This window comes from Molothrus aeneus, chromosome 9 (assembly GCF_037042795.1).
Source record: "Molothrus aeneus isolate 106 chromosome 9, BPBGC_Maene_1.0, whole genome shotgun sequence".
Lineage (NCBI taxonomy): Eukaryota > Metazoa > Chordata > Aves > Passeriformes > Icteridae > Molothrus > Molothrus aeneus.
Window position 1 is genome coordinate 28,269,498 of NC_089654.1, and position 21,413 is coordinate 28,290,910.

A 21,413-nucleotide genomic window follows, 5' to 3' on the forward strand; every position below is an offset into this window, starting at 1 on the left:
TGGCTTTGCTGTGGGTGCTGATGGTGGGACAAGCAGTGAGGCTGGCTCTGAGGCCACCATGTCCAGCTTTCCTCACTTGGTGGCTTGTCACCCACCTGAATACAGGGTAAGGTGGTGGCATGACCTGATAAGCAGCTGGATGTGATCTGGGAGAGATTCTGGTCAAACCCTCCATGGGGAGGGGGGAAACCTCTTCTCCTCTTGCCTTCCCAAGCACTTTCCAGGCTTGCCCTGGTGCTGGAGGTTTGGGAATGAGGTCTGGGTAGGGTAACGCTCCCAGGTGATGCTGCTCACCATCCCAGCATGCAGGAGTGATGCTGCTGGGGGTGGTAGCACACGTGTGCTGCTTGTGTCACTGGTGGTGCCACCTGCCAGGGACATGGCCCAGATTTGAGTCCTGCTTGCCGTGTGCTGGGCTGTCCTGGTGACACAGAAACAGGCAGGGGCATTTGGGCTTGTGCTAGCCAGCACTGGAAGTCAGCTTGAGCAGAAGCCCAGCCAGGGTGACCCCTGGGCCCCTCTCTGTCTGCAGGGCAGGTGGTGCCTGGATTGTGGGTGTTTCTTTTTGCCTGCTGATGGAAACATCGCGCTCAGAGGAGCTGGTTTGATGTGTACAAACAGAGAGAGCCTGGGGGTCTGAGTGCTCTGTGAGCTTTGCTGGGTGCAGAGCAGCTGCAGGGCTGGCTGGGAAACTGAGGCACGGCAGCCAGGGGGTCCCTACAGAGCTTCCTGCTGCACAGTCCCGACTCTTGGTGGCACCATGTGGGATGTGACACCTGGTTGGGTGTTTGGAGGAGGAGGGGGAATGCAGAGCCTGCTTCTGCTGGGGTGTGGTGGTGGGATCTGCTGTCCATGGTGGTGGGACTGTGCACCAGAGGAGGCCTGAGGACAGCATGGCTGGGGACATTTTGACTCCCTTGGTCCAGTGGGGTTCTGCATGGCCTTGCTGGGGAGCGGGACCACGTCACCTGGCAATGGAGGGCGTGCTGGTGGGTGTCTGATGGGCAGCAAGCAGGCGGCCTGTGGGAGGTGCAGCCCTCACATGGGAGGCTGCTGCTCTCCCACATCTGCAGAGTGACTCATGGAGAGGGTTCTGTGGCTCCTGGGCTGGGCAAAGGGGCTCACATCCCTGGGGACAGGTGCTCACACCTCTGGGGACAGCACGGGACATGCATTGGTAGCAACAAGAGGGGCTCTTGGTGTCACTGGGTTGGATGTGCAGGAAGCAGCCGGGGGGCTGAGAAATTCCAATCACCTGCATCCTGACCTGGGCATCCTCTGGGGCGTGGGCCAAGGGGCAGCACTGGGCTGGGGGGAGAGCTTCCCCAGGGCCCTGTTCCTGCTCTCCCCACGGCTCTGGGCTGGCTGCTGTGCCCGGCAGGTGCTGAGTCAGCGCCCAGCAATCACTCACTGGCAGAGCCTCGCCAGCTCCTCTCACTGCCGGGCTGAGCCAGGCCCCGTGCCAGGTAATCAACTGTCCATGAAGGGCTGCCAGCACCGTGCTGCCCACCCCAACAGGAGGGGCCTGTGTGCCCCCCAGCACTGCCAGTCACGGGGTGCAGCTCTCCAGTGTCTGCTTCCCCACCATTATACCCGCCCTGGGATCCTGGTGTTTGCTCAGCTGAGTGGAACCCAAGGGATGCCCCTTCACCTGCTGGCTTTGCCCCAGGTGAAGGGCATTTTTCTGCCTCACCGGCCTGTTGGGGCAAATTCTATATCGTGGTGGAGGGTGGAGGAGGCAACCCATGGATTTTTACCCTGGGCTGGCTTTGGGGTCACTGGGATCAGCTGCAGCAGGTCAGGGGCTCCTTCTCCCTGCCCATCTCCTGCCTCTGCCCTGCAGTGCTGCCAACGCTGCTGCTCCTCAGTGCTGTGCCTCCCATGCAGGAAACTCTCAGCCTGTTTAATCCGCTGAATTATTGGCAAATTCCTGCAGCAAATAATCCTTGGCTGGCAAATGACTTGCAAACAGCTTGTGGGAGAAGGTTTGCACTTGGCGGCTCGTTCTGTGTCGGTTGCGTAAGGCGGGCGGGCGGCGGAGCCTCGGGATCGCCTCTGCGGCTCCGGCTCGGTGAATGTAAAAGTGTCTGGATGGAGACTGGGGAGATTTGGCGGTCGTGGGGATCGTGTTGTGGCTTACTGAAAGGTTGTGGCTGTGGTGGAGGGGATGCTGTGATCAGAAGTGCAGCGTGGTGCTTGTGGGTTTGGATGCTGGTGCATCCAGACAGAACATCCATGTGAGCAGCACCCACCCCAGGATCCGACCCACAGGGAGCCAGGGTCACACTCACTGGCCCTCGTCCCTCCAGTTGTGACACAGGGTGTTACTGCTCCTTTCTGGAATTATTTTTTGCTGTGCATCTGATGGGAGAAGTCCTTGGTGCAGGTGGGATCATTTTTTTGCCATATATCTGGTGGGAGAGGTCCTCAGTGCAGGTAGAATCACTTTTTGCCGTATATCTGATTGGAGAGGTCCTCAGTGCAAGTGCAGGTGGAATCATTTTTTGCCATGTGTCTGATCGGAGAGAGAGGTCCTTAGTGCAGGTGGAATAATTTTTTTGCTGTATAGCTAATGGGAGAGGTCCTCAGTGCTGGTGGGATTATTTTTTGTTATATATCTTATGGGAGAGGTCCTTAGTGCAGGTGGAATCATTTTTTGCCATGTGTCTGATGGGAGAGGTCCTCAGTGCAGGTGGAATCATTTTTTGCTGTGTGTCTCATGGGAGAGGTCCTTGGTGCACGTGGAATCATTTTTTGCTATATATCTGATGGGAGAGGTCCTTAGTTCAGGTGGAATAAATTTTTGCTATGTATCTGATGGAGGTCCTTAATGCAGGTGGAATCATTTTTTGCCATGTGTTTGATGGGAGAGGTCCTTAATGCAGGTGGAATCATTTTTTGCCATGTATCTGATGGAGGTCCTTAGTGCAGGTGGAATCATTTTTTGCCATGTATCTGATGGAGGTCCTTAGTGCAGGTGGAATCATTTTTTGCCATGTATCTGATGGAGGTCCTTAGTGCAGGTGGAATCATTTTTTGCCATGTGTCTGATGGGAGAGAGAGGTCCTTAGTGCAGGTGGCATCATGGTCACAGACACCACGCTGGGATTTCTGTGAGCAGTGGGATTTTCTTCACCCTCTCCCTGCTGGAAATGAGCCTAATGAGGGATTTCTCCCATGAGTGGCCTCCTGGGACCTTGTGCAGGAGTGGATGGCACTGACTAGAGTTCAACTGGTGTTTGCTTCTTCTGTCAATAAATCATATTTTTTTCCATCTCAGTGGAAATCAACACCCACCTAAAACTCCCTGATGCTAAAGCTTCCACTGGGGAACTAATAGTCACATTTGTAAACCTGTTCTCTTTGTAACCTGTGGTTTCCAAATCATCATTGCTGCCTGAAAAAACAGCCTGTTCTCCTCCAGCTAAAAATAATTTTATATGAAAGTGTGCATAAAATATCTTTACTCGTTCTGAGGCAGAACCAGTGAGGGGGAACATCTACATTTCCCCTGGGGTTTGGGGATGCTCACCCTGTCTCTGTGAGAACCAGAGCCAGCCGGGTGCTGAGGCTGGATTTGGGACCTGCTTGACTCAGTGTGACCTGGACCAAAAGGGAATATGGCTCAGAAATGGTCAGAAAGGGCAGGGGAAGGCTGGTGACCTCTCAATTGATGGTTCTGAGAAAGTGAGGCTGAAAGAGCTTCAGCCACCAGCAACTGGAGCATGAGCTCCCTGGATGCCATTGGGAATAGAGCACAAGGACCCTACAGCTGCCTGCTTTGTCCTGCCCCCTACTAGATGGAACAGGAAGGGTTAAACTCCCTCTGCAAATATCCAGGTGGGTGTGTGCTTCACACACTCCAGTGCCTGAGCATTATCAAAGCACCATTGGCTTTTTTTTGTTATAGCAGCAATACAATAACACGTGAGAGGTGAAGGGGTGGGGGAACGCTGCTCACAATGGGTGGAAAAAAATCCAAATGTGAATCAAAAGGCCCTTGTGAAGTTGTTCTGCTCAGGAGCTGGGGAAGCAGCCGCTGTAAAAGCTGGATAAAAACCCCAGAGTCACTAAAAGGAAGCTCTGCTGTCAGGTTTTTTGGGAGGGTTTAACAACCCTCTACACCTGGGTGCCTTTTGTGAAGCCCTTGGGCACGGTGGTTTTCATTAAAGGGTTTTGTGGGGTGGAGCGTGGCCAAGGGAAAGCAGGAGTGAAGGATTGCTGGCACTGCCTGCCATGCCCTCAGCAAAGCCAGGGCAGGAAAGCCTGGCTCTCCAAGTCCTGTCCCAAAGCCCAGGCAGCAGCTGTGAGCCTGGTGTCTCTCCCTGACCTCCCAGGGAAATCCTGTGCATGCTTGTGCATCCCTGATTTCCTGCTGTGCCTAGTGGGAAGCAGGATGGAAGCATTCCAAGGCTGCAAGGTGAGCCCAGGGATGAGGAGGGCAGCTTGGCTTTTCTGCTGGTTTTGATGCTGCCTGGATTTTCAGATGACCGTCCTGGGAAGTTCCCTTTTCATGGTTCCCCCTGAGCTCCCCCATGGGAGAGGCAGGGATGTTTTGCCCTCAGGGACTTAATGCACCTCACACAACCCCAGTTCTGTGTGTTTGGAGGCTCTTTTCAGTCCTGGAGTTCCAGAGATGGAAGGGGGATCCTTGACCAGGTGCTGGCAGCAGCTGCATTGGGGAATACTGAGGTGCTGCATGCCCTGGTGGTTTGGTTTGGGGTGCTGGCCCCACGGGTGTGGGAGCACACCTGGGCTGGGAACAGGCTCTTCCCACAGCCCCACACCTGCATTTCCCTGACTCAGGGAGTGGATAAAGGTTTGGAGAACTTGGGGGAGTGGATAAGAGCTTTGGAGAACAAGTGTGGAATCAGGGCACAAGTGCAGCATCCTGATGTGGTTGTCCTGCTGGAGCCTGAGCCCCTGCAAGGAGTGCTGTGCTCTAGGGATAAACCAACATAAAAACAACCCCAGGTCCAGCCCCAGCAATACTTTGATCACACCAGACGAGACTTTCCCCCCCACTCTTTCCTTTTTATTTCATGAATGTTGGCAGTACCCAACCTGATGCCTGCCCCCTTTCCCAGCTCTTTCAGGACAATTAGTAAAATGTTTGGTCTTTCGTTTGGATGAATAATTAATCTCCCAGCTTGGTGAATGATTCATGTGCCATATGCCATGGCCCTGGGACCAGCACCTTGCACAAAGGGCAGCACAGCTTCCCTGGCTGGGTCAGGGGACAGGCTGGGGAGGAGAGAAAAGCTTTCCCCTTGCTGTGGATGGGGGGTGGAGATCCCTGTGATGCCTTGTGAAGGCTGACCTAGAACAGAGACTGGATAGAGCTAAATAATAAAGTAGGGATTTATTAGGAGGCTTCAATAGATCCACCTTGGGCAGCCCAACCCAAAATGGCCACAAAAAGGACAACAAGCCATGGGGTTTTATACTTTTGTAAGTTCTGGTCTACTAGCATATTGGAGAGTTTTATTGTAGCTATATATATATATATATATATATATATATATATATATATATATATAAAATATATAGCTGTAATTATTGGTTTAATTACAGCTTTAGTCCATGAAGTCCCATTTTTCTTGTTTTTCTCTCTTCAGCCCATGTTGTTTGTGCTCTTGGTGCTGAGATTTGGATCATTTGTCCTTGGTCCCCAGCTAGAGCAGAATTGTTTTGTCTCCCTGCTCTGTGCACAGAGCTCATAGGAAGCCCAGACTCACACACTAAAGCAGCCCAGAACCTGAAAACCATAAAAGCTCAAACCTGAGGCACCACCTGGGCAGGCAGAGCTGTGGCTGTGGCTCTGGGGGAGCCAGGCACCCCCTTTTCCCAGCACAGCATCCGTCCCGCGTGCCGCTCACGCGATCCCGGCTCCATCCTCCCCACCCCGCTGCTTCCCTGAAGCTGCAGAGTGAGTCAGCCCCTCCCACGTGGCTGCTGGTCCCCGGGGGCACTGCCTCCCCTGCCAGGCACCCCTGAGCTCCCCAGGGGCTCCTGCTGCACCCCAACACCCTGGCAGAGCTCCTGCTCTGGGGGACGCCCTCATTGTCCTTTGCGCCGCAATGCGCCTTCCTCTGGGAGATGGGTTGGGGGGCATGGCCTGAGGAAAGGGGGTTGTTCCCTCCTCATCCTCAGTGAGAAGGTGGGCTCACACAGGTGGGTGCTCTGGGGTCTCCTTTGGCACGAGCTCAGACAGGCCCTGCTGTGGTCAGCCCTTCTCTGTTTCTCTGTGGAGCCAGCTCTCGTCTGCTCTCAGTGGCTTTAGCTTTCCACCAGGTCCTGTGTGTGCAAATGCACTTTTATCAGCACCCTCTCACCCTGCCAAATCCTCTGTCTGCTGAGAGGCAGTGTGGGGATGGAGGAAAGAGGGAAATGTGGGGTTTAGCCAACCCACAGGGTCCAGGACAGTCATGCCCCAAATCCTGGGGGCTTCTCTGGGAAGATGGTGGCCTTGGGGGATGATCTCACCCCCCAGATCAAAGGCTGGTAAAGGCAGATTTTGTCCTTCAGCCTCATCACACCGCTCAGGGCGTCACTTGTGCCCATCCAGAGCTTTCCAAGCTGCTGGGAGGGGCAGGAGCAGGAGCTGTGCAGCAGCTCAATCCACCTGGGTCACAGCCCCGAAACCTAGAAAGAGCAAGAGAAGGTGGTGGAGGCTTTGACGCTGCTCTGAACTGTGCCAAGGGCGGGACTTGGCCCCGGTGTCCCTGTCTCTTGGTGTCCCCAAGGCTGTGCTCTGCTGTGGCACCCTCAGAGTGGGTGACCTGACCCTGCTGGCCCTGCCTCGAGCCAGGTTGGCACCCAAGAACTGTGAGGATGTCCTGCTGCACATGATGCTGCCTGCAGAGAGGGCAGGGATGGATTCACCCCATTGATTAACACCAAACAGGGCAGGAATGGGGTGAGCTCATCAGGTAACTCACTTTCTGTGAGCTGTTTGACCAGTGTATTAATTATGAAGTAGTCTCCCTCCTAGAGTCAGGTGGCAGTGCAAGCCTTCAGGGGCCTTTCCACTTAATTATAAATATTAATTTGCATGCCAGCCAGCACCCTGCCTGCCCCAGATTTTGGGCTGAGATTAGTCTGTCTCAGCCTATGCCTTTCTCCACCCAGCACACCCTTTGCTGGGACAGTTTGTGTGAGTTTCAGCAGTGCTCCCCAAGGGGAATGCTTGAGGGGGGCTCAGTTTGGGGTTGGGGGGGTGAATAGAGGGTCAATCTGATAACTTGGGGTTCAGCCTTTGCTGGGAGTCTCTGATGTGAAGCTCTTTGCAGCGTGGCCTGAGCTGTGTGTGCTGTTCCTTAGGGCTAAGAGCAGGATGGGATGGGAATGGGATCAATGGGATGGGATGGGATAAAATGGGATGATGATGGGGGTGGGATGATGATGGAGATGGGATTAGATGGGATGGGATGGAATGGGATGATGATGGGGATGGGATGGGATGGAATGGGATGATGATGGGGATGGGATGAAATGGGGATGGGATGATGATGGGGATGGGAGCCCAGCAATGCACAGGCACAGGGGCCACGTTGGCTGCTGCAGAGTGGGATAGTGCCCAAGTTCAGTGTTGACTTTGCGTGGGCACCGTTGTCGAGCATCGCTTGTTCTTTATTCTTCACGGTCCCAAAGAGCAGGGAATTCTTTAAAATGAGATTATTCTTGGGGTTTTTTTCCTTCTTTTGAGCCCTGGGGGAAGAGATCTAAAGGTGCAGGTCCTCAGCTGGAGGCGAGGGCGTGTTCTCTGCTCAGATGGGGGCTGATCCCGGCTCTGCCCAACCCCAAAGCCCGCGGGTGTGGTGGCCCCAGCGGGAGCTCGCCCTCCTCCCCAGAGCCTCCAAATAAATAAAATCAAATCATCATCCTGGTTGCAAACACAAAGCAATGGATTATTATTTTTTTTCCTCTCCTGAAAGAGTGTTTTTGTCTGCTGGTGATTGCTCACTATTCAATTATACTTTGGGGGATTAGCATATATTTCCCATCCTGCCTCCTCTCTCATTTGCATCCTTCCAAAGCTCCTCTCTGCTCTTTTCTCCACCTGAAGTCTCTCTTCCCCCTTTCCTCAGAAGTAAAACTAACCCCTTTGCCTGGGTGACCTATAAAAACGCCTTCACTTTTTTTTTTTTTCCCCTTCTTTTTTTCCTCCAGTACATATGATGAAAAGCATGAGATCATTGGGATTTTTATAGCCTAAATCTGGCAGCTTTTTTCAAATAACTTGGATGGTGAGATGTAATTTTAGTTTGGGTCCTTGCCTAAAAATAAAGAATAATTATTAGCACATCAGACGTGGATATTGTGAGTGATCGAAAAGGGTTTAAATTGTTCTACAGATACCAGAGCTGCTGCCCTGTGGCAGCACAAAGGTCTGTCACAGCCCGAGTCCCATCTCAGGAGCTGTGAGAAACCTTAATTCAGAAAGTTCTGGCTGATAAGGTTTATTAAAAAAAAATTATTAAAAAAAGGCATGGCTAGAGGGTTAATAAACAATTGCCAGGTGAGATATGCTGAAGTCCCAAGCAGCAAGATGTGTTTGGAGCATTGGATTTATAATCAGCAGTGCTGCCTGTGCCTACCAGCAAAGCCTGGTTATCCATGAGAGGGGATGTGTGTAACTTCCAGCCACAGAAGGGCTTGGGAAAAGTTATCCATGAGAGGGGATGTGTGTAACTTCCAGCCACAGAAGGGCTTGGGAAAATTTATCCATGAGAGGGGATGTGTGTATCTTCCAGCCACAGAAGGGCTTGGGAAAAGCAGCCAGCAGCCAGGCTGGCGTGCCTGGAAGCTTGGTTTGCTTTTCCCAGCTGCTTTATTGAGGTGTTGGGTGGTGTAGGGCTGCTCAGCCCATGCCCAGAGGCTCTGGGCTGGCTGGGATCAGAGTGCTCTTTGCCCTGGCTGCCTTCAGGAGGATGTGCAGGCACCTGTGTCACACCTGGGTCAGCTTTTTGTCACCGCCCGGGTGACAGCGCCGAGTGCCACCGCCTCGGTCTGGTGATCTGTCCAAACCTCCTTCCCAAAGCGCTCGTGATGTCCCCTGTCCCCACGAGAGGACAAGGAGCATGTCACCTTGCCTGTCACAGAGGAGTCCCATTCTTAGCAGCTAATTTAGAGCACGGGGAAGGAGTGCCCTGGAATCGCCCGAGCCTTGCCTGGAGGCTCCAGCACGGGCTCTGGAGCCCTTCACACAAATCTGGGTTAGCTGAGGACTTTGCAGCCAGGTGCTGCTCCTGCCCCGGAGGCTGGAGGGCTCCACCTCTGTTGGTGTCACCAATATTGTGGATGGGATGTGCCTTGGCTTGTCTGGCCCTTGGTGCTGAACCAAACAGCAGCACTGTGGTGTTTCACCCCACAGACACTTTTGGCCAGCTGGATCACCCCACAGACACTTTTGGCTGCCTGGGTGTATGGTGTTTCACCCCAGGGACATTTTAGGCCAGCTGGGTGTGTGGTATTTCACTCCACAGACACTTTTGGCTGGCTGGGTGTGTGGTGTTTCACCCCAGATACACTTTTGGCTGGCTGGATGTGTGGTGTTTCACCCCACAGACACTTTTGCCTGGCTGGGTGTGTGGTGTTTCACCCCACAGACACTTTTGCCTGGCTGGGTGTGTGGTGTTTCACCCCACAGACACTTTTGCCTGGCTGGGTGTGTGGTGTTTCACCCCACAGACACTTTTGCCTGCCTGGGTGCTGCAGCTGGGCACTGGGGACAAGTCCAGGCCTGCAGGAGCTCTGGTGGTGCTGGGATGGAGCTTCCCCCCATAACAGGGGCTTCTCCTCAGGTTTCCCTCTGTGGAGAAGCTTTAAGGCGATGGTGAAGGAAAGGAGCCGGTTCTGATGGAGAGTTTGGATCCAGAGCTTTATTCTGGCCCTTAGGCCTCTGAATCCAGCAACAGCTCCAACAGAACTCCTGAACCACGGGGTTGCTGCTCCTTTGAACCCCGGGGAGAGGGGCAGGGAAGGGGCAGGGAGCCACCAAGCAGGTACAAGGGACAAAGGACACCTGGGTGGCCCAATGCCCCCAGGGGTAGAGGGCATCCTTTGGATCTGCCCAATCACTCAATGCCCTTCTGGAATGCCAGGATTGACAGACAGTGCTGGGAGGGGTCAGGGTGGGGAAAACAAGGGTGATTGACACACCTGGGAGGGAATCTTCAGGGGAGAGACCCGGGGTTCTGGGGTAAACCCTGAAATCACAACGCAGCACACCTCCATCCGTGTGGCACCATGGCTCTGTGCTGAGGGGAGAGAGCTGCCCACCCCAGTGCTGCTCTGCTGCAGGAGCTGGGCTGGGCTGCAGCCTGCAGCCTGCCTGGGAGCATCCCCAGCCCCCTGGAGCTCCTCAGCTGCTGAGGAACGTTTGAAGGAGCTGGGGTTGTTTAGCCTGGAGAAGAGGAGGCTCAGAGGTGACCTTATTGCTCTCTACAGCTCCCTGAAGGGAGGCTGGAGACAGCTGGGGTTGATCTCTTTCTCCATGCAGCCTTGACAGAGACATAGGAGGCAGTCCCAAGCTATGTCAGGGAAGGGATAGGTTGGATATTAGGAAAAAATTTTTCACCGAAAGAATAATAAAGTACTGGAATGCTCTTCCCAGGGAGGTGGTAGAATCACCATCTCTGGATGTGTTTAAAAACAGACTGGACATGGCACTGTGTGCTACAGTCTGGTTGAGGTGTTGGGGCATGGGTTGGACTCCATGATCTTGGAGGTCTCTTCCAACCTCATTATTCTGGGATTCTGGGACTCTGTCCTGGCTGGAGTCAGCACTGGGGCTGCTCCTGCCCCTTTGGGAGGCTGGTGCCACTCCAGGGGCTGGGACATGAGGAGCAAAAGCTGAAGCAGGGTTTCCAGCATGGTGTTGGCACAGTGTGTCCCCTGGGCTGGCATTTTGGGGAGCACTGGGGTACCCTGCTCTCACTGCAGGGTGGGTGAAGGGGTGGGAAGTGATGAGGCTTTTGTCCCTCCCTCGTGCTGCTGAGTGGCCGTGCTTTATCATATTTATTGATTTTGATCTTACAACCAATTTAACAGCACAGCTCTCCCCAGACTCTGGCTGCTCCTGACTTAATTAAGTCCCTTTTCTGCTCTCCTGTCAGTGCTGTGGGCAGCAGGGGCTGGGCACAGGCTGGGGCACGGAGACTGGGTGTGCAAAGGGAAAGTGCCAGCAAGGGTAAAAGATCCCTGTAAATATCAGGGGTAAGCAGTGTGATACCCAGGGGGTTGTGGGTGATGCATGCCACTGCTGCTGGGGCCTTGCAGTGGGGCAGGGAGGAAGAGGAGGCTGGGGAAAGGAGCTGAAACAACCCGGTTCGCAGATGTGAGAGCTGCCAGGGTATCCTAGGAAACCCAGCCGCCTTTCTGGAGGGACAGGTTGGTACCTGCTGTACCTCGGGGAGAGGGTGAGAGAAAGAGTGCTAATTGCTCAGCACGCCAGAGAGCTGCTCTGGCCTGTAATTAGATGAATTAGTGGAACAATGACCCAATTTCCCTCGGTTTTTGGATTGCTGCAAACAGCCCTGAGATTGCTGCCTCCCTCTGTCCCGTTCTCCTCCCCATCCCCTCCTCTCCCACCCCCTGCTGCTCTACTGCAACTTCTCTGCTCCTCTCCCAGCCCCTGGGGACCAAGCCTGGATGGGAGAGGATTCTGCCAGCATCCCTGAGGTGCAGCATCCCTCAGCAGCCCAGAGCAGGTGCAGGAGCCCTGAGTGTTCCCACTGCTGCACTCAGTGTGCTCCAGCCTCCCTCCTTGCCCCAGTTTGTTTTCCAGAGATGGGCTTGGGAAAAAAAATTAAAAAAATCTTTGTGTTTTAAAAGAAAACCTCTGGAGTCCTTCCTGTGCCTGCTGGTTGCCTTCCAAGGTCATCAAACTTTCATTACTATAGATTTTGGAATGTGTGCGAGGTTCTGGGCTCCTTCTCAGCAATCCCAGACGTGGGACTCTGAGGAAGCTCCATGTGTGGAAAAAGCCAGGGCAGCTGATGGCTGGAAGTGCTGCCACAGGAGCACGGAGGGGAGGGACTCACATCCCTGAGGTGCTGCTCCTGGCCCACGTGCCACCTTCCTGGGAGGGATCCTGCACGATCCTTGAGACCCCGGATGGGATCCGTGGGTGATGTGGGGCTGTCCCCAGCCATCCTGGGGTGTGGGGGCTGCTAGGGCTGGGGCGGGTCCCTGTGTGGCTTTGTCTTGTCATAGCTGCCCATGAATTTGGGTGTGAGCATCAAAGGAGGCTCGCTGACCTTTGGGAGGAGTTAATCTCTGTCTCTGCCTAGGGACATGGCTTGAGAAGCTTCATGGCTTCCTCAGCTGGTTTAGGAAAAGATTTCCTTGGAGAAAAGTGGGGAAAACTTGTTTATTTAACAGGCACAAGCACAAAAAATGAACTATATTACACAATAAAACCTCTTCGTGCTCCCAAGAGATGACAAACCCAGGAAGTCCCCTTAGTGGGCTGTAGCCTGGCTAGCTCAGCCAGCAGAGCATGGCACTCCCAATCTCAGGCTCGTGGCTTCCCCCTGGCCTGCTTTGACAACATGGCACTGAAGTGGCCAAGAGCTTTCCCTGGGCTAACTGTGCTCTGTCCCTGTGTGCCCACAGCATCCTCGCCACGGCCGGGACACACTTCAACACCCACGTGGACCTGCGGACGCTGCGGGCCGTGCGCGTGCTCCGGCCGCTGAAGCTTGTCTCGGGCATTCCCAGTAAGTTGGATCCTCCTGATTCCCTCCCTGGGGGTCTGCATCCATCCCTGATGGTCCTGGGGGGAGAGGGGTCCTTGTGCCACCTTGTCCTGATGCCTTGTGAAGGCTGGCCTAGAACAGAGGCTGGACAGAGCTAAAGAATAAAGCAGGGATTTATTAAAGGCCTCAATGGATCCACCTTGGGCAGCACAAGAGCCCAGCCAGGGCTGCACCCAAGATGAACCAAAATGGTCACAAAATGGACAACAGGTCATGGGGTTTCTCCCTTTTATAAGTTCTTCTCCATTTGCATATTGGAGTTAATTGTGCAATTATAGCTTTAGGTTATGCAGTCCCATCCTTCTTGTTTTTCTCTCTTCAGCCCACATTGTTTGTGCTCTTGGGGCTGAGATTTGGATCATTTGTCCTTGGTCCCCAGCTAGAAAAGGAATTGTTTTGTCTCCCTGCTCTGTGCATAGAACTCACCATCCCCTAATTTGAACCCCAGACTCACACACTAAAGCAGCCCAGAATCTGAAAAACATAAAAGCTCAAACCTGAGGCATCAATCCCACCTTTCCATCTAGTGAGAGCTCAAAGGTGGCAGCACTTGGTGTCCCTGGGTGGCACTGTCCTCTGCAGAGCTCACTGGCAGCTCCTCTTCCCTGGCCAGAAGGCAGTGGGTGGATCCTTTCAGGACTGGGGTTTGTTCAGGGGAGATTTCTTGGTTTTTTTTTTTGTTTTTTTTTTTTTCCCTTTTTGTTGCAAGATTTCATCTGTTGGCACGGGGATAAATAAAGAAACTAGGCTGCTGCTGGCACCAGTGCTCCTGTCCCTCCTGCCCTGGGCACTGGCAGGGCTGGATTCATGCCCTGGGGGCAACAAGGGGGACAGAGATGCACAAGCCATGTCCCACCAAGTCCAGGTGGGGCAAGGACAGGCTGGACACTGGAGTGGGGACCAGAAACAACCTCTGCTGGAGGCTGCTCTGTAGCTTGGCTTTCCTTCCCCTGCTTTCCTCCAGGATCCTCCTGCCCAGAGGGCTCCTCCAGGCTGTGCTTTTGCATTTCTCTGTTGGCTGTCCATCCTCTCTGCTCCCTGTCTTCCTCCTGCCAGATTTGGGATGGATGAGTCTCTGGAAGGGGCTTTGCACTGCTGCTCTGAGCTGTGCCCTTTCTCTCATCTCCTCTCCTCTCCCAGGCTTGCAGATTGTCCTGAAATCCATCATGAAGGCCATGGTGCCTCTCCTGCAGATTGGCCTGCTGCTCTTTTTTGCCATCCTCATGTTTGCCATCATCGGCCTGGAGTTCTACAGCGGGAAGCTGCACCGAGCCTGCTACACAAACAATTCAGGTGGGGACAAGGGCTGGGTACCTGTTGTGTCTGTGGGCTGCCCTCGTGGCAGGAGGGAATGATAAATCTGATTTCATGTCCTCAGAAGGCTAATTTATATCAAGATACTATTATATTTATTTATTTAAGATACTATATTATATTAAAGATACAATATCATAGTTTTATATTATATTACAACATTTAAGTATTATAATATTTAAGTATATAATAATATTTAGTATATTATAATATTTAAGATACTATATTAAAGAATATGAAACGAAATTATACTAAAGAATATTTAAGTATATTATAATATTTAAGATACTATATTTTATTAAAGAATACTAAACTAAACTATACTAAAGAATACAGAAAAGATAGTTACAGAAGGCTAAAAAAGATAATATTGAAAACTCCTGACTCCTTCCAGAGTCTCGATACAGCTTGACCCGGATTGGCCAATAAGTTAAAACAATTCACATGAAACCAATGAAACAATCACCTGTTGAATAAACAATCTCTAACCCACATCCCAAAGCAGCAAGACATAGGAGAAGCAAATGAGATCATATTGTTTTCCTTTTTCTCTGAGGCTTCTGAGCTTCCCAGGAGAAAAATCCTGGGTGAAGGGAAAATATGAATGTGATGGGCACTCTCTCCACATCCCATGAGTGGGAAAAGATCTAGGATGAGCTGTCCCTCACCTCTGCCTCCTTTGTCTCTCTGCTGTGTGCTGCAGGTGAACTAGAGGAGCTGGACCCTCCCCATCCCTGCGGGGTGCAGGGTTGCCCCCCGGGCTATGAGTGCCGAGAGTGGATTGGTCCCAACGATGGGATCACGCAGTTCGACAACATCCTCTTTGCTGTGCTGACCGTCTTCCAGTGCATCACCATGGAAGGGTGGACCACAGTCCTGTACAACGTGAGTACTGCTGCTCTGGGTGGGCAGCTGGAGGCTCTTTCTGTGTGCTGGAAGCTCAGAAGATCCAGGGTTTGCTTCGTGATGGAAATGGGGTTAATCTTTCCAGTGGCTGGGTGTGTTCCTTGCCTCTGGGCAAAGGGAGCTCTAAGGGCCTGGTCCTTATCTCTGACATGGAAATGAGGTTAATCTTTCCAGAATCTGGGTGTGTTCCATGTGTGTTCCATGCCTCCAGGCAAAGGGAGCTCTAAGGGCCTGGTCCCTATCTTTGACATGGAAATGGGGTTAAATCTTTCCAGAATCTGGGTGTGTTCCATGTGTGTTCTATGCCTCTGGTCAAAGGGAGCTCTAAGGGCCTGGTCGCTATCTTTGACATGGAAATGGGGTTAAATCTTTACAGAATTTGGATGTGTTCCATGCCTTCAGGCAAAGGGAGCTCTAAGGGCCTGGTCCCTATGTCTGACCCTTTTCTGAGAGCAAAACCTCATGGGCATGTCCTGCAGTGATCCTCCTGCCTGAAGGCTGAGCTGGAGGCTGTTTCTGTGTGCTGGAAGCTCAGAAGATCCAGGGTTTCCTTTGTGATGGAAATGGGGATAATCATTCCAGAATTTGGCTGTGTTCCTTGCCTCCAGGCAAAGGAAGCTCTAAGGGCCTGGTCCCTATCTCTGACCCATTTCTGAAAGCAAAAACTCATGGGCAGGTCCTGCAGTGATCCTCCTGCTTGAAGGCTGAGCTGGAGGTTCAGAAAATCCAGAGTTTCCTTTGTGATGGAAATGGAGTCAATCTTTCCAGAATTTTAATGTCTTCCATGCCTCCAGACAAAGGGAGCTCTAAGGGTCTGGTCCCTATCTCTGACCCGTTTCTGAGAGCAAAACCCCATGGGCAGGTCCTGCAGTGATCCTCCTGCCTGAAGGCTGTGCCTGGGGAGGCTTCCTTCCTTGTCTGTGCTCCCCAGGGCAGCTCTGTGACAGTGGACATGTTTTCTGGGCATTGTAGAGGATGTCTGGTGGCCTGGGAAAGCTTCAGAGCTGTTCTCAGACCCCTTGTGTGGGGCAGGGCCAGCATTTCAGCATCCAGCAGGGAGCTGATGGAGCAGGGAGTGCCTGGGCTGAGTTCTTGTGGTTTGGAGCTGCTGATGCCCAAGCCCTTGGGGTGCCCAGAGAGCAGCTTGAGGGCAAAAGCTCCAGGAGATCCCAGAGTGCCATATCACCGTGGGTGACTGGCCATACAAACATGTTGGAGTTTGTGGGCTAAAAGGATCCGTGCCTGTTCTGTTCCCAGCCTCATTTCAGCTGCATTTTTGGCGTCACTGCACCAGGAATGTTTTTATACCCTGGTTCCCATAACGCCCGGGGATTTGCAGAGTGGCATTGCTCTGCAGGAGGCAAATTGATGGCATGAGGTGGGGAAATGCTGCAGGAGGGACTCTGGCACTGGAGGAAAGGCTGGTTTTAAAACCCCAGGCTGTCAGCATTGGGGCCCCCCTTCTTGCTGAATCTGTTCCTCTGGGGGTGCAGGATGGCCTGTGTGGACAGATGGATTGTGAAACCAAGACTGGAGTAGAAAGGGGAGAGTTCATTGCAAAGGCTTGACCTTTCCATGAGGATTTGTTTTTCCTCTTCCTGAAGAAGAAGGCAGTGTCAGGATCTTGCTGTGTCAGTGTGGGAATTAAGCAGGATTGAACCACCTGAGAGTTCAAACCAAAAAACTTCAATTTTGTGTCTGTTTCTGGTGTGTCAGTGGAATTAGAGACTCACACACAGCACCTGTTGCCCAGGTATAATTAAGTATGTGTGTATATATATATATGTATATATATATATATATATATATATATATATATATAAATAATTGAGTATATTGAGTGGTTTGCCAGTGTATCATGTGTAGCCTGTGCATGCCTGGGGCTGGTGCCAGCCACCTGCCCTGAGCCTTGCTCTTGTGTTAATGTCTCCCTGCAAAACCTGCTTTCTGCTTAATTAAGTCCCTTTTCTGCTCTCCTGTCAGTCCTGTGGGCACCAGGGGCTGGGCACAGGCTGGGACACAGAGACTGAGTGTGAAAAGGGCTCTAGGGAAAGGGAAAGTACCAGCAAGGGTAAAATATCTCAAAGGTAAATATCAGGGATAAGCAGTTTGGTTTTCCTCTTCCTGAAGGAGAAGGCAGTGTCAGATCATGCTGTGTCAGTGGGGGAATTAAGCAGGATTGAACCACCTGAGAGTTCAGACCAAAAAACTTCAATTTTGTGTCTGTTTCAGTGCTCCCTGTGTCTCCCCCTTCCCAGCAATCAGCAGCAGCACTGCCCATGCTGGAGTCCTGCTGGTGGGGGTGTGAGGCCATGGGGAACAGAAGGGCAATTTATGGTCTGATGGACCTCAGGGGTTTGTTTGAGTGAGTGTGGTCTCCTGCTGGTTGGGGTGTCCTTGCTGGGAAGGCTGGAGCTGATCCCTTCAGTGTCTGGGACTTGCTGATTCATCACCTGGGTCTGAAAACCCAGGGGCTGGGAGCCCTGAAAACTGTGCCTCCCCTACAGGAACCCCTATATATAAATATATATATATATTTAAAAAAAAAGATTAAAAAAATATAAATATATATATATAAATATATAAATATATATATAATATTTTTATATATAAAATATATCAGGAGGCTCCTATATATAAATATTTATATTATATTATATTATATTATATTATATTATATTATATTATATTATATTATATTATATTATATTATATATTATACATATATAAAATATACATATACACACAATATATAATATACATTATATATAAAATTGGGATTTACTATCCTAGCTGCTAAACTGGGGGGCTCTCTGGGACCTCTGTGGGGATCCAAATCATCTTCCCAGGCCGATCAGCAAAGCTGGGCAGAGGTGCTCTGTCTCCAATGTCACTGTCACGCTCTGTCACCATGTTCCCAACAGCCAGGACCATAAATAAGGTGCCTCCCATCCCTGTTCCTCTGCAAAGAACCAGCTGTTAGTGCCCAGTTATGGGAAGGAGCAGGGACCTTTCTTGGCTTTTCATTTAATGAGAGTTTGTGGCCTTGGAATCATTAAATGCTGCTGATTCACCTCGGGGGGAGGCCAGAACTGGAGTTCCCAGCACTGCTGGGCTGCACCTCCTACCCTCCTCAGGGACTTTCCAGGGGCCTCGTGGTGCACAAGATGTGGGTGCTTGGTCCTTTTGCTGCTTGGAGCCACAAAAATGGATTTTTGTCTTTCTTTTTTTTAATAAGAAGATGAGGGATGCAGTTCTTGGGGGATGCAGGAGGACAGGGGTGGCCAGAGCTGGAGTTCCCAGCACTGCTGGGCTGCACCTCCTGCCCTCCTCAGGGACTTTCCAGGGGTCTTGTGGTGCAGAAGTTGGGGGTGCTTGGTCCTTTTGCTGCTTGGAGACAGAACAATGGATTTCTGTCTTTTTTTTTAATAGGCAGATGAGGGATGCAGTCCCTGGGGGAGGCAGGAGGAGGGCTGGGAAACCACAGGGGTGCTCTGCCATCACCTTCATCACTTGGGGCAGCAAGGCAGAGCAGGTTCCTGCTGCTAATCATGCCCAGGCCATGTCCCACGTTTGGGGGGGCTCCATTTTCCCACCGGGATAAAGCAATGGGGGGCTGTGTCCTTGTGGATTAACACTGCAGGGGAGAGGGAGATGGCAGGAAAACCACTTTAGCAATCGCTCAAAGAAATTGCTTACTCTAGAATTCCCCTGTGTGACTGTTATCATGATTTTAAGATCTGTTTTTCCACCATTCTACCAGGTCTACAAGTGTGGCTCCTGGAATTTGCAGGCAGCATTAAAACAAGCTAATTTCCACATGGGTTATTTCATCCCTGTGGGTTAACAACAAGCTAATTTCCACATGGGTTATTTCATCCCTGTGCTTGCTTTTTGCTTTCTTCGTGTCAGCTTTGCCTTCACAAAGTAAAAATCACAGCATGGGTTGAAATAAAAGAATTGTGGGGTGTTGGTGCTTTTCCACCTCCTGTCCCTGGGAGCTTGGAGGACTTTGATTTCTTTTGGAGCAGAGTTTGGCTTTGGGATTGCCTCTGTGGTCTGAAACAGGGGCTAAGAAGTATTTTGGTTTTATTCTTGTCCTGGAGCAGATGTCCCTTCCCTGGGCTGGCTCCAGACCAAGCCTGATTTCTGTGGGGAGCAGAGGGAAGCACAGACACTCGCTGTCCTGCTCCTCTGCCTCTGGGCTGGCCTGGGGCAGGGACAGGGATGCATTTGTCATCAAACAGTGCTGCTGGGGCCTGGGGGGATGGCAGGGCTGCAGCAGTGGGGCACAGGTGACTCTGGTGGCTTTGGATGCTCAGCCCAACTCCCACAGTCCCAGGAAGCAAAGGGGAGAGGGGTTTGAAATTTGTATTTCCTGAGGGAGCTGGGAGGGCTCACCTTTGGAGAAAAGGAAGCTCAAGGGGGACTTTCTCACTTCCCTACTGTCATGGGAGGATGGTAGTGCATCCATCTATTTTTTTCCTCTTCTAAAAAAGTCTCCATAACCTTAATGAAAAAGTTTCTCTTCCTAACTAAACCAAAAACCCTCCTTTTAAAATATAAACTAACTAAAAATTTCAAGGTTTATTTCTTTACATTATCAATCTGCAGCAGGAGGGGAGCGTTTGCTGGGGGAAAGAACACCGAGCTGCTGGTGGCTTCCATAAACACCTCCCAAAATGCAGCAGTGGTGGGCAGAGCTGTGTCCATGGCCTCAGGGGAGCTGGGTCTGGGTCTTGCAGCCCCATGCAGAGCTGGGCAGCTGCAGCAGAGAGCCAGGGGCATGTAGGGCCGTGGGTTGGGTGCCAGTGTGAGCTGTGAGTGCGGGCATGCTGCAGGAGTGGCTGGGGAGCAGGAGCTGCTGCAAGGATGGGGGTTTGCAGCATATGTGACTCAACCCCCACGTGCTTCCAGCATGCTGAGGGCGCTGGGGCCAGGAGGGGAGGATCCCCCCAGTGTCTGGGATCTCCTCTAGGCTGGGTGCAGAAGGGTTTGGGTGAATCTCACTGTGTGCAGAAGTCAGTTCAGGCTGGGTTTGCACAAGTTGGCCTGGACTGGTTTTGTTTGTGAAGCACCAAACTCGAGATCACAGGATCACAGAATTGTTTCGGTTGGAAGGGGCCTTTTAAACATCATCCAGTCCAACCCCTCTGCCCAGGGCAGGGACACCTTCCCCTTGTCCAGGTTTCTCAGAGCCCCATCCAACCTGGCTTTGAACACTTCCAGGGATGGGGCAGCCACCACCTCTCTGGGCAGCCTGTGCCAGGGTGTGACCACCCTCCTTGGAAAGAAATTCACAGAATTCACAGAATCACTGGGTTGGAAGAGACCTTCAAGATCATCGAGTCCAACCCAGCCCCAACACCTCAACTCAACCCTGGCACCCAGTGCCACATCCAGGCTTTGTTAAACACACCCAGGGATGGGGACTCCACCTCCTCCCTGGGCAGCCATTCCAGAACTTTAAGTTCTTCCCTATATCTAATTTAAATCAATCCTCTTTCAAACTGAAACCACTACCCCTTCTCCTGTGACAACAGGCCCTGACAAAATGTTTGTCCTCATCTTTCTTACAATTAAAGTACTGAAGGTCTTTTGCTGGAAGCTGCCTTTGGAATGCAGAGGCACATCCATCCTTTTTGAAACAGGGGCTGCTCAGGCCAGCCTGGTCTGGGATGCTGGGGAAGGGAGGTGTGTTGATATCATGGTCATGCCACGCACAAGGGTCAGAGATGTGAGCAAGGCTTGGCTCTTCTGCTTCCTGCCCCATCCACATTTGCCCGTTGGAGGGGGTCAGAGGAGGAATCTGTTGCAGAACAGTTGTTTTTCTGTGTGTGTGTGAGTACAAAATTGCTCATTGCATGTTGGCATCAATTCCTGGGGTTTCACAGGTGTCCCTTGGGGTGCTCAGCACTCACCTGCCCTCCCTGAAACACTTTTGTGTAAGCAGTGTGACACCTGGACATGGTGCAGCTCAGGGGGGATTCCTCCTCAACCTTTTGGAGAGTGGGGACAGTGCCTGGCTTTCCATAGAGGCAGCAAACTTAATGACTTGATCAGAGAGGATTTTCCTCTTTTTGGGGGGTTGCTCAGATCTGGGATGAGCCTGGAAACCACCCTGAGCCCCAGCACTTCCAGGAGCTGCTGCAGATCCTCTGGACACTGCAGTCTGTCTCCTGGGGTCCCAGGGTGTAAGTGCCTAAATGAGAGATGTGGGACTCCAGGGGCTCTCCAAAATGCAGTTTATTCCATCCAAGGTGTTACAGCAGTCCAGGGTCGTGGGTGACAGAGCTGTGCCCACAGCTGTCAGCTCCAGCTGCAGGCAGCCCTGCAGACCCTTAGTTTAGGTTACATTGCATTATAGACTTTTCTTTGCTGAGCATCTTAATACAGCAGAACCAATCTATACCTTAACTTTTATCTATA

General features: G+C 51.9%; 1 protein-coding gene across 6 annotated transcripts in view; it reads left to right on the top strand.

The window, feature by feature from the left end:
- The window catches only part of CACNA1E (calcium voltage-gated channel subunit alpha1 E), a 131,527-nt gene that overhangs the window by 33,514 nt on the left and 76,600 nt on the right, over positions 1–21,413 (top strand). For all 6 annotated transcript variants that reach the window (XM_066556196.1, XM_066556192.1, XM_066556195.1 and 3 more), the window contains 3 exons: positions 12,622–12,725; positions 13,905–14,057; positions 14,782–14,963. In XM_066556196.1, the coding sequence (XP_066412293.1) occupies positions 12,622–12,725; positions 13,905–14,057; positions 14,782–14,963 (439 nt within the window). The remainder of the gene's footprint in view (positions 1–12,621; positions 12,726–13,904; positions 14,058–14,781; positions 14,964–21,413) is intronic.